Source organism: Ciconia boyciana, chromosome 1 (assembly GCF_034638445.1).
Source record: "Ciconia boyciana chromosome 1, ASM3463844v1, whole genome shotgun sequence".
Taxonomy (NCBI): Eukaryota; Metazoa; Chordata; class Aves; order Ciconiiformes; family Ciconiidae; genus Ciconia; species Ciconia boyciana.
This window is the reverse complement of record NC_132934.1, coordinates 33,635,543-33,648,535: the sequence shown is the minus strand read 5'-3', so window position 1 is coordinate 33,648,535 and position 12,993 is coordinate 33,635,543. Positions and strand designations below refer to the sequence as shown.

General features: G+C 35.7%; 1 protein-coding gene across 4 annotated transcripts in view; it reads right to left on the bottom strand.

The window, feature by feature from the left end:
- The window catches only part of PPHLN1 (periphilin 1), a 72,338-nt gene that overhangs the window by 58,586 nt on the left and 759 nt on the right, over positions 1-12,993 (bottom strand). For all 4 annotated transcript variants that reach the window (XM_072862111.1, XM_072862126.1, XM_072862119.1 and 1 more), the window contains exons 2-5: positions 8,198-8,245; positions 7,003-7,094; positions 3,718-3,897; positions 2,728-2,789 (exon numbers count right to left, since the gene is read on the bottom strand). In XM_072862111.1, the coding sequence (XP_072718212.1) occupies positions 2,728-2,789; positions 3,718-3,897; positions 7,003-7,094; position 8,198 (335 nt within the window). In that variant the 5' untranslated portion in view covers positions 8,199-8,245. The remainder of the gene's footprint in view (positions 1-2,727; positions 2,790-3,717; positions 3,898-7,002; positions 7,095-8,197; positions 8,246-12,993) is intronic.

Below are 12,993 nucleotides of genomic sequence, written 5' to 3'. Positions count from 1 at the left end.
AACAACAGCAGCAACAAAAAAAACCAACACTGCAAAAAACCTAACAGCTGGTTTCTTCAATATGGGAAACTTTCACCCCCTGAAATTCTGCATCATTTAAGGATTTTTGATATTCCAGGTAAGCAGCTTATTTTACTTTGGGAGAATCTCAAGTAATGTTTTTCAGCACTCCAAAGAAAGATAGGGGGAACAAAAATGGAAAGAGTAAGAGATCAGAAACTACTTTTTGACACTAAGCTGCCAAAAATCAAAGAAGGAAAATATGAATGATTAATGCTTAAGAGGAAACACGAAACATAATATTGACAACAACTTCTTACAGCACATTTTTAGCTGCTGAATGAGTTTTTTAAAATACTCAAGAAAACTAATTATTTATGTCAATAAAAGAGATATTCTTTTTAGAATTTATAGTCACTGTACTGACTATGAAAACCCATTAACTTTACAGGTCTCCTGAGTGTCTTTAGCTTCACAAATCTAACTCTGTACTATGTTTTAGCCATGTTCCATGCAATTTTTTAATAAGTACTTCTGGTTAAAGTAATCTTAAATCTCCTTCTACTACCTCAAAGAAAAAAAAATTATTTATAAGTGTGTATATATATATATATATATATATATATATATGTATATACCCAAAATAACTTTCATCATATCCAAAGAGAAAGCAGTTCCGCATATAATAATTTTTTAATCTCATGTTTTATAGTGCAAATGCCTTTGAAATAGAAAGTAATCAGCATTTTCACCACAGGAGACAACATATACCAAGTACTGTACTTCAATTTCCTCTGTTGAGATCCACTACATAGTTCAATAGTGAGCAATATGCAAAAAATCATAATTAAGTTTATTACAAAGCATGTAATGCTACAAGTGTTTAGCAGTCTGATCACAGGATTTTACATCCAAGGTTATTTACTATTCCTGTGCTCTTCTGTACAATCAGACTTCTGACATGCTAATGCATATTTATATAATAGATCAGTAGGGCTTCATTTAATTGCAAATACATTCCCATACCCTCAACTGAACCAAGTACCTTTATGAAGTTCTTCCATAGTGTTATTGCAGTTGTATAACAGTTACTTATTCTGAAATATATAATAAAGACTCAGATGGGACTACCAACTACCACGCAACACATTTTTAAAGCCTTCAACAAAACAAGCTGACATTTTATCCTCACATTTTAAATGGAAGAAATCAGGATGCATTTTAAGAATATTTTTGACCACTGGGTGCCACTCTTGTTCTGTCTAAAATAAACTGCCTGGCACTAACTCAGTCTTCTCAGTCTTTTTTTTTTTCCAGCTTTAAACAACTCTGATTCTTCTAAAGCAGGAGGAAAAGATGCAAGAATTTTTACACAAGTTTCTATTAAACATTTACCAATTTTCAAAACCCTTTACTGTTGCTTCTAGCCCTGAGAATGCAATTTTGAGAGCATTCTAGTGCACACAGACCCTTATGGTATATGAAGGAATTTTTTTTGTGGTGAAGTTATGTAATAACCTAGTTATGCTATGTCTAAATCATCACATTCAAAGCAACAGATATCTACCGCAACTGTGTAGCCCTGTAGCACTATATTGCCATTGCTACTAACAGCTTTGCAAGGCCTCCACACTGAGGCTTTGAGGAAGCTTGTCATGCTTGCTCTGTCTGAGCTTTTCCTGACCTGCCTGAAGTCTTTTTTTTAACTTGGTGCAGGCTTAACAGCAATTTTTCTAACTGACCTGCTGTCTACAGCTAACTTGGTTTACTTTTGTTGATCTTTGTATGGTACAACCATAGTTTTATATAGACTGCAGTAACAAGGAGTTATTCTATGTAGAATGAGATATTTATGACTAACGCCACGATGCAGTATATAGAAATACAGGCCTGGTATAATAGCAGACACCTTGAGAAGTGGAAACACAAGATGTGGCATATAAAAGTACAGCCATGAGATGACATTCTTAGATTAGACTGTTAATATTTCAGTTACACTAACAATTAATTCTTGTCTGAATATTTAAGGTGAGTTTCATCCTTGTCCATAAATTTTGAGTGTAACACTATCCTCTGTACTTCATTTATCATATGAAACAATCCCATATCAAACATCACTGCAGGCATGTGTATGTTGCAGCCCTACTGTTTAATACTATTCCTTAAATTTCATAGATGGGAACCTGAGGTACAGACTAAGAAGTGCTCACAGAAATGAATATAATCTACTCATCAGTCCAGCTGAGAAAACAGGGAGGTCAGAATAAGGCTATGGTGAACTTCATAATCCCATTATCTATCCCACCAACCTTTAAAATGGTGCAGGTATCTTTCCACTGTATTGTGGCCCCAAGGTACTGCAGTCACAGAAGCAAATTAGACCAAAGAATTCTCTGAAGTCATGTAAAAAGTGGGACTGATCAGGGAGATGCACTAAATTATTTACAGTCCCAGGCTAACATCATAAAGATGCTATCATTATGCCTCCTATCGTTACTAAACAAATACTATAATAGATACTTTCATGTCATACCATTCATTTAATCTGTATTTCAAACAATAGAAATAGAAACAACTTTTCCACTATCGTCTTTTACTTCAACAGATGTCCTTTCCCACATCCCTGCCATTTCACCGCTCTGCTCTACCAACTTTTTGATAACAAAGAAAAATACCCTAAATAGTCCCAGCCTATGCATGGCACTACTGTAAAGTCTTATAAAATACCTGTATTCAGGCTGCCGACTTATAGGATGATCATCCCTTGGCCATCTGTACCCTGATTCATCCTGCAAAACATACATGCAAAACAATTGTGTGACGTGTATCTCAACATCAGATGTCAGGTACAGTTAGTTGCCAAATGGTACTTATTTACTGCAAACCCAAAGCATTTAATGAGCTAAAAGAAAGTATTAATCATTCACAGCAAGGTTCCTCTCACTTTATTCACTCTACCCCATTCCTCTTATTTTCTTCCTCTATCAATACTAAAGAGAGCAACTTTGAAATGCTGTACAAAGCACAAAAACTACAAAAATTTCCAAATCATATACATAGGCTTTGACTTTAAAAAAAAGAAAATTTTCCTCACTGAAATGTAAATTATCATCAATAGTTTGAAATTACAGAATTTCAAACAGCTGGGTTGGAGGAAGCAACAGTAATGACCTTTCAAAGGGACCATAAATTTTGTACTTAGGTGTAGCTGCTGGGGGAAAAAAAAAAAAAAAAAGCATTCCACATCATGATAGAATTTAAATAAGTGAACAACTGTGCAAATTAGAAGGATAGGTAGACAACATCCAACAAGTTGCATGTGCAAGGACTCATTAAATAGAAAGATTTTGCAATCATTCTTCTACTCATCCAGATAACTTTGCACTGCATTACAGAGGACTTCTGGCCACTTTTGTTTTCCCAGGTCAGAGACTGAGCTTTCCACAGTGCTGGACAAGGGCTCTTTTCTAAGTCAACAAAGTAGCTAGGAACCATAACAAGCAGCAAACAGGTATTACCATATAATCACAAGAGTCTTAGAAGCACAGTAACTGCAAAAATGCACCAAGTATCAAAATTTGGATGTTTTTTCTATTCATTCTATTTCAGTTTTCGAAAACAGCAGTAACATCAATGCTCTGTCTGAAACTATTTTAATTGTTCAGTATTCAAGCATTAATGAGAAGATAAACATCATAAACATGTGAGAAGAATCACCTTATGTACACCTCGGTGTGGAGGGCCACTTCTTCGGTCATGAGCAAAACTGCGACCCTCTTCATAGTCTCTGTACTCAGCATGACTGTAATCATCATACCGACTGTAATTCCCATCCCCAGGTCTTTCGAGCAGTGGTGGTTTCTTGGGCATAATGTTTACTACTCTATGGTAATCATCCTAAACCACAAAAGAAACAAAATTACATTGCTTTTAACAGCTGGAAATCTGTAGTGAATACACAAAAGTAAAAATAACAAGTTATTTCTAAATATGGGGCTATAATAATCTTAAAGCTGAAATAGCACAGGGGAAGAACAAACATTAAAAATCATGCCAGTCTGATGGTGGAACAACTTATTAAATCTAATTGGACACCATTCAGATGCAACCCTTAGGCATTACAAGTTCATTTATAGAGGGAAATTTTCAATATGGTTTAAGTTTCTTTTGAAAGTTTAAAGCAGTAGCATTAGCTACTTTCTAAGCATCAGCTACTTTCTTTTTTTAAGCATTAGCTACATGTATTTCTCAGAGACTTTTACGTTAACTTAGGAATGCAATACAGTTACACTTGTAATGCCTGTAAAACAAAGAGCCTGTTTGAAAATACTATCAATCTTCTTAATGTCAATAACATCCTCCACACTATGGAGATTATAGTGAAGACAGTCCTTGCTTCATAATCTGAATAGATAAGCACCTTCTCAATACAATGCAGTAGGTGATCTGAGGATTCAAGTGACAGAGAGAATTTTAACACTCTCGGGTTTTCTTTTAATACAAGTTTCAGATAGCTTTTTGCTAGAATGCAAAACTAATTTCTTGTATTTCCTTCAAATAAAATGTCATACTCTATTTACCAATTAAAGAAATCCTTTGTTTATTAAGCGCAAATTGCACAGTTGCAAAAGATACAAATCCAATTTCTAGAACCAAGTATTACATAAGCCAACTGCAAACAAGAAGCAAATGGAAACATGAATGCAAGACCTTGTTTTTTAAGTCTTCTTCCTTTAGCAAGATATATTTTCTATGGGCCTTAAAAACACAAGCTATAAATGCAGAGACTGGAGTTAGCATGTGCTATTGGGGGGTGGGGGGGATGCGTGTGGAGATACTCAAACTAGTTTTTTTAATAGAAGTCACAATGTAATGCACCAATAGTTTTTGTAGAAAAATACATTAAATTCACAAACTGCTAAATATGGTCATGCAAAAAAAAGTTAGTTCTGATTTCAGAGATCACCCAACAAATTCACTAGAGGGCAATCCAAAGTCAGCCTACAGCCATACTGATGCAAAGTAGAGACTACATACACATTCATACACAGCCACAATGCTTGACCTACCCTTACCTCATTGAATATCCTCCACATGTTTGGGGTTTTTTTTAATTTGGTGTCTTACAAAGATGATGTGCTCTGAAGCTAAAATAAAACTGCTCTGTGCTTTAACCTCACCCAGAAGTCCCCACAACATAACTATACTGACACACAGAAGGATAGTTACATAAAGCTGAAGGTGTAACCACTTACAGTTAATTGTGCCAATTGTGTTAATTGTGCCAATGCACCTGAAATTTAATTGTGTCAATTAACCGTTGCAATGAACAATGGCACAGGCTTATAAGGACAGAAATTGCCTGTCAACTATCTTGAATTAGCAGAGCTATATGAGAAGGAGCTTCACATCCATCTTTCAGTAAGGCAGAGAGACACCAGATCCTGGTTTGCCCAACTACTGGGGGTATTTTTTAGTGCAGAGGGATAGTTATTGATTGCGATAGATAAGCATATTCTACTAGTCCCTTCATCCCCAGGTCCAAACACATGTCATATAAAGCTAGCATTGAACTATCTAGTTAATTCTTGCATCAAAATGAGTGCATCACGTCTTTTAAATTTTAAAGTAAATTTTCGTAATGCATATGCCATGCATTGTTCCCTGGACAGCTTGAAAGACTAAAGGAATTTAGGAACGTCACTCTTGCAATGGTTAAATTAAATCAGCAATGTGTTAGTCAAGTCAAACAGATTTAAAAAAAATAATGTGAAATCTGTGAAAATACATTCTGCCTTTTCTCGTGTCCTATTGCTGATAAATATTTTGGAAAAGCAGCTGACTAAATACCCTGTGCAAACTTATCTGATTTCCAGTTTGCTGAAAATGCAGAAATTTTGTTGTTGCCTGTAAAGAGAGTTAAAAATGTCACAGAGCAGCTGAACACTAATACACTACTCAATAGAGAAGACTACGTAACTAGTTACCAAGTTAACCAACACTGGTACACTTTCAAAATGACAAGCTGAAAATATGGTAGAGGGAACCCAGGAAGTATGCTAAATCAGCTATGCTATTATTCCAACATTTAAAAGAATTAAAAGAAAAGCCAGACAACAGGCACAGGTACCTGAAATTTTATTTTGCCAAATGTAAATTGCACAGCATGTAAATAGAAATACCAAAAAGTATTCTTGAAGTTCTATTCAAAAGGTGTAATAGCTCAAAAGACAAAACTACGGCCCGTTTTCTTTCTTCTTTAGAGACTTCAGACACAGGAGAAAAAAAAAAATAATAATTTTACCCAAATCTTTGGCACAGAGATTTTCTAAAAGCATTCTAAAGTTATTCTACAGCAGAGTAAGCATAGCTTCCGCATTTGCTTTTACAAGCATAACATACAGTAGGAGTCTCCATGCCTACAAAGTAGATTTCCATTGACACTCTTCTTGATAAGCATTTCCCTTACAAGGCTCCAAAACACAATTTCTTTAGCAAAGATGTATTTTCAACATTGGTTATAAACATTTCCTTCTATACTTTAAGCATCATAATAAACAACTGCATCGGTGACAAGAACAATACTGAAAGTAGCCATTTTACCACTTCAAATCAGTTCAAAGATATATTAACATTAAAAAAAACGGTCTGGGGAAAAATATAACATAGTATGGCCTTTGGTTCTCCAGAAGTTATTAATCCTGTGTTTAATAACAAAAAGAATTACACACACACACAAAAAATCTATTTATGAAAATACAAATATTCTAAAACACTTCCAATAGATTTGAAAAAAAAAATACAAGATTTAATTCTGTAAGCATCCTATTATCTCTGTGCAGATGTATTTGCTAGATTATTGGCTTAAATGAATGAGAAAAGAACAGAACTTGAGGTATACTAGGAACTTAAATACGTACATAAATCCAGCCGTTATGGTACAAGTCATGGTATAAAGGTGTAGTATAATAGTATAATGCTAAAGAAACATTATACACTTACATCAGGATGAAACCTTGGAGGGAGACGTTCTCTTGGAACTCTTTCATAGTCATATCGCCCTTCAGACCACATTTCATCTCTTCGATATGCCACTAAAGACAATAAAAATCCAATTAGCCAAAACCAGACTCATTATGAATAGACGAAAGGATAGTGAGCATAGAAATGTTTCCGGACTTCTCCCAATATAATGTATTATGCACAAGCCCTGTAAATACACTTTTTTTTTTAATTAGCCCTTTTAAAACTAAATCTATCTAGTTACAGAAGTAATTAATGAACTTTAAGCAAAAATAAGTCACAGTATGTGCAAGAACAACTGGAAATTCGTGTAGCATAATCAGTAATTACAGGACTTACAGATACTATAAACAGCTCTATTGAAATATATGCATATTGCAAATACCAGCTGTACACATAAATTCATATACACATACCTTATAGCAATTTTGATATTGCTCTGCTAAAAATAGGGGACTTTTTTTAAAAATAGTGTTCAACTATTTATTACATTGAAGAATTTCTACTGTTTTATATAATATAATAACTTTGATTGAATTATTTCATCATCTCAACCATCTGGAAAGAGGTTAAAACACAACACATCACTCAGTTAGTACGAAGCTCCACATTTTGAATACATGATCGAAATGCATTCTTCACATGCAGATTTTTCCTGTTTTAAATTGGGAGCCAGCAGAACACACAAATTCCTCCTTCCGGAGAAAGGTGACTTTCAAAGTCAAAATTAGTAACTAAATACAGGTGGAAATAAACCATCACCATAAGAGATTCTAGTCACGCTATGTTAGACAAGACAAACTTGAGAAGATGAAACCTTTCTGATGATTATAGAGGTGACAAATTATATACTATACATCACTGAAAACAGACAAGAAATTGCAAGAATTACATTTTTCAAAATTGCCCTTCACAATGGTAGTTCTAGCTATTAAAAATACTCAATAAGAAGAAGAAACAGCAGATCATATTCAGAAAGAGAAATACATAACATTATCTACTTTCACAAAATAAAAACACTTACCTGGAAATAGACTTATGAGGCTATATGAAAATACTGATTATTACAGATGTTAAGAACCAACATGACAAAAGGGTTTATTAACTGTAAACAGAGGTAGCACCAGGTCAGATATATATTTTTGTGAAAAACAACGAACACTCACATACTTACTTTTCTGTCAGTTTTAGCACCTCTGCTTCTGAAGACCCATTCAACTACCTACAAAAAAGAAGAACCTGAAGTTAACAAAAAATGCATATATATTTGTAAGTACCTTTTTTTAAGTAAACCAGACGTTTAAAATCCAAATCTTTCAACCGCCCGTCCCCCATGATCTGTCGAATTAGTACAGTGTAATTCACTACACTCAATTAAGAAAGAATATGAACTACTCAGCTGAATTCACAGTATCAAAAAACTTCTGGTGACAAATTATTACAAATACAACACCTTCCTAATAAATTCCAGAGTTTTCTTTCCCCTTTATCATCTTTTACTCACTATCTCAAGTCTCAGTTTTTCTTCCACTTGTTAACAAAAGCTTTTGGAAACTACTGTAACTGCTTTCTTAAAAATACTCAGAAAAATATTTAATATATTCACTTAACTTATTTAAGTGTCTTTCAATATCATTAAGTAGAGAAAAATAAGACTCAGTTGCATGTGATGAGAGGTTAATTAAAAGTTTGATTTAACAAATGCTTTTCCTTTGGTAATAGATAGTAAATCCTGATGAAGTAGCTCTTTCCTCAACTGTAATAAGCCTTTCTATTCAGAGATTTTGACCCTACCATTGGTACGAACGAACCAGAGTATCTTCCTAAAAGTTTGTTCTGTTTTATAAGACTTGACCTTAAGTACGTTCCACAACCAAGACACAGGGCTAGTCTGATGTAGTCACAGACTATAAATCAAAAGCTGACTAAACCAACAGAGTTTGGTTGGGTAAGAGCTAGAGGCTCTGCTGTCCCTGCCCTTGCCAGTTTGCTCCACATAACAGTTACTAATTCTGAAACCATTGCTCATATTGCTGTATTTGTTGGTCAGGTGTATCCATCAGAAGCACCTTCCTGGCACTTTCACAGTAACTGCCTCAACTTTTCTCCATTCTCTACTTCAGGGACTTCTGCTAAAGTCTTAAAAATTCATAACAGGGGCTACACATGCATTAAGTGCTCTCAGGCTGACCCTGTGCCCTCTCTTTCCCACGTCACCGGGAGGGTGCTCTATCTGCTCTTACACTGTCCCCACAATCGTCTTTCCTTTGTACCTAGAACAGTACCTGAATACTCCTGTGTTTTACACATACCAGGAGGGACAGAATTAGCCGAGGCAAGACCAAATCATTACACTGGAACAGTGCCATGTGCTCTCTCTCAAAACACTTTGCTGCTGGTCCCTCACGCCCAGCCCTTGCCCCAAGGTGGGCCATTCCTGCTCACAGCTGGAGAGCGCCTGAGCCTCCTGCAGTGCCTGCTCCCACCCCTGCTCGTCCACAGCCCACCCGCTTCTCACATGCACATGGACTTTGGTACCCCATGGCGAGCCTCACTCCGTTTTTAGACCAACAGCAAATATCAGAAGCTGGATTCAGATAAGGTTTTCAAGGGGGTTTTTTTTTGCATTTTGACAAATACAGTAGTGTCCACGCCCTGCTGTCTGCAGCAGTTACTGAAATTGTTAACAGAACACAATGTTCAAAAAGCGACACATTTCAGTAAGTGCCACTGCAGCTAGGTGCAAGCTTTCACATCATGCTGCTCTCTCAGTCAAGCTACCTCCAACACCTCAACACACATCACTGGCAGCAGGCACCGACATTCACATACATGCTCTGTTATACTATCAGGCAGCAAGGCTGACAGAAACACTCCCATTTTTATCAATGTTGAGGGACCTCACTGAAACTAGCAAGAATTATCACCAGTATTTTGACAAAACAAAAACAAAAGCTGGAAAAAAGATAGAGATAAACTATCACAAAAGCCAACAGACTGAAGAAAAAAAAAATACAGAATTACATCAGACAAGTATGGAGGTGGAAGAAAAATGTCAGAAGTGAGAATATTTTGCATTTAGAGGAATGAAATGAAGAAAATTAAGCAGAAGCAACCATCAAGTACATTGTTCAAAATGCTGGTAAGGAAAAAAAGTAGGAGGAGACCACTTTTATATAGAAGACTAAACAGACAAATTTTATCTGGGACCAATGAGATAAAGTAAGATGTATTTGAAAATACCAGAAGAAAAATGATGTTTAAAGGGAAGAAAATGCATTTCCTAGCATCTTGAGCACATTTCATCTGTTTCTAAAGAAAAAAAACCACATCCATTTCTTAAATGATGTGACCTAACACAGCTTTAATAACAACCATGAAGAGGCTAAACTCTTAGGATTAATATGAGAAGATTCCATTAACAAGGATTCAAGAGATCAAACCTCAAGTTTACTACACTGTATTCAGAATCATCTGTTCTCTCAGTACAAAGTTGTTCTAAAACAAAGATTTAAAAAAATCTATTTTTATTTCACACCTAACACGATTGTCACTCACATTGACTATTTTCTATTAGCATATACAGCAAATGTAGTTGATATTTCTTTAATATCATGACATATAATCACTTGCTATATTAATTTAAACAACCTCTTCCTATTTTTGATCAGAGGTGACTGTTTTTCCTGAAGCAAGGTCTTTATTTTCTCAAATAAAGCATAGGCAGCGCACTCCAGCATACGCAGAAGCCATTCTATTAACACAGCGCAAGCTGCTCCACTGTGGCCAGATGCCAAGAACGGCTTTGCTCCGATTATCACAGCACTATGTCTTGCTCTATGCTACTGTAGCTGATGTAATACAAAAAGGGTTTCTTCATCAAGCAGATTACATGGGTCACTTAAACTTCAGGTTTTTTGTACAACTGGGTTTTCTTTATCAATCATTAACTTTTTATTCTTTTTTGCTTTCTAAATAATATATGCTAAAAAAAGCTCACACATTTGCAAAAGCACTCCAGTATTCTGCAATATTTTGTACACAATTCTTGTCTACACTTACTTGCGACATCAATTTTCATCATGGCTAGAAATATCTACTTCTCCAGGATCTGTAATTTTCCAGTGTGCGCTATCAACCTTCTGCAGAATCTACATTTTTGTTTCAAAAACATATAGCTTTCTAACCCAAATAGCTACATCCTGGCATATGTGAACAAAGCATAAAACCAACGCTGTGCTGTAAATGCAGAGGCAGGCAGCTGCAGTATCTCTGATGGTACTGGGATATATCTGGTTTTATACTGTTAGTTTGACAAAGATTGACAAATGCGGGCCAGTTCTGTCTCTCCTCTGCTTTGGAAAGCTCTCAAAAAAAGCTTAGATGCTTTTGTACGAGTAAGGCCTAGGAAAGACCCTTAGAGAATTGTAACTTATTAGAAATACCATGGCCAATTTTGCAACAACTGCTGCTTTGAGGACATAAAGACAGAAAACACCGCTTTTTCTTCCAACAATTAGAATCTGTCTTTGACAGTGTTTCAAAGATATTCCAGTATCTCTTACCTAGACAGGAGGCAAGACAGATAAAACTGAGTTGGGAAAAAAAAAAAGTAATTTTCTCCACCTCCCCCCATACTTGGTACAGGCAGAAAACATTGAATAGACATAGTCCTCTATTGGTAACATGAAAAAGCAGAAGCGTAAGAGCAGAGGGAAAAATCCATCACAACAATCCATAAAATACTATGACGGAAGCATTGAGAAAAAACAGGGATACGAAGAGAATCCATCTCTTCCTAATAACAAATATTAGCCTATAAGATTTTCAAAAGTAATTAGAAGCATGACTGCAACAAGTCTAGGCATATTCAACCTAGATACCAAATAACCCGAAGGAAAAGGCTTTCTTCCAATCTTTCCTGACCTGTTCACAATAATTTTGACTTAAAATAAGGAAAAAAAAAAAGAAAAAAAAAGGAAAAAAAAATATTTGAGACAGCACTGACCACAAAAGTCAAATTAACTCCCACCTCAAAAGGGAAAAAAGCCAGAAACATGTAAACTGAATGAATGTATTAACAACAGCAGCATTCTCATGAGGATTTACAATCCCACTGCTTCAGTTTTCTTACCACATCATTCTAATACATCACTGGGAGCAAGAGAAATGCAGACAATGCGTTGGGGGTAATATTAATACAATGATTGATGTATTAGTGCTTATCTTTGCCTGAACACCTGCAGCTACTAACGTCCCGTCCTTCATCAGTGTCAAAGCTACAAAAAGAATGTTCTGCTGGGCTACGATGGGGCTGCTACACTAGCAATGTCAGTGCAAACAACTGTATGGATCACTGCTTCCACTGTGACTTTTTGTCTTGCAGCACAAGCATTTTGACAACAAAATATGTCAGCTCACCATACTGTTGTCATAACAGGTCAAAACTTCAATGCTTTCAACGTTTACACTTGAAAGTACCAACCAACTCTTGAGTATTTCACCCAGGGAAAATCAATGTATCAAACCCTACTCATGCACAGATTCTGTGGGTTTCCACATCTTTTTGTGTATTTCTGAAGAGTTTTTGTTCCCTTGAAGTTGCAGACGCCTCAGACAAAGAATTATTACAAGACTATGCATGAAAACCTCTAATGCATGGTAAAGAACCTACTTAAGGAGTATGAGAACAAAGAACCATGGAGAGCAGGCTTAGTGCTTGAATCCTAGTGAAGACTTCAAATATATTACAGAACACCCTATCATCAGGCTAAGTGTAAAGATTTATTCTAGTACGTTCAAGGAAATCAGCTAAGCAACACACGTCTTATTTATCCCTCTAGAAACATAAAGATACTGATTCTGCACCACCATACCCACAAGAAGCCTCACTGACAGCATTTACAATGGGATTTATACAGCCTCCAACTAGTTATTAAAGTTTGAAATGACTCTCGCAAGTATGCAGAA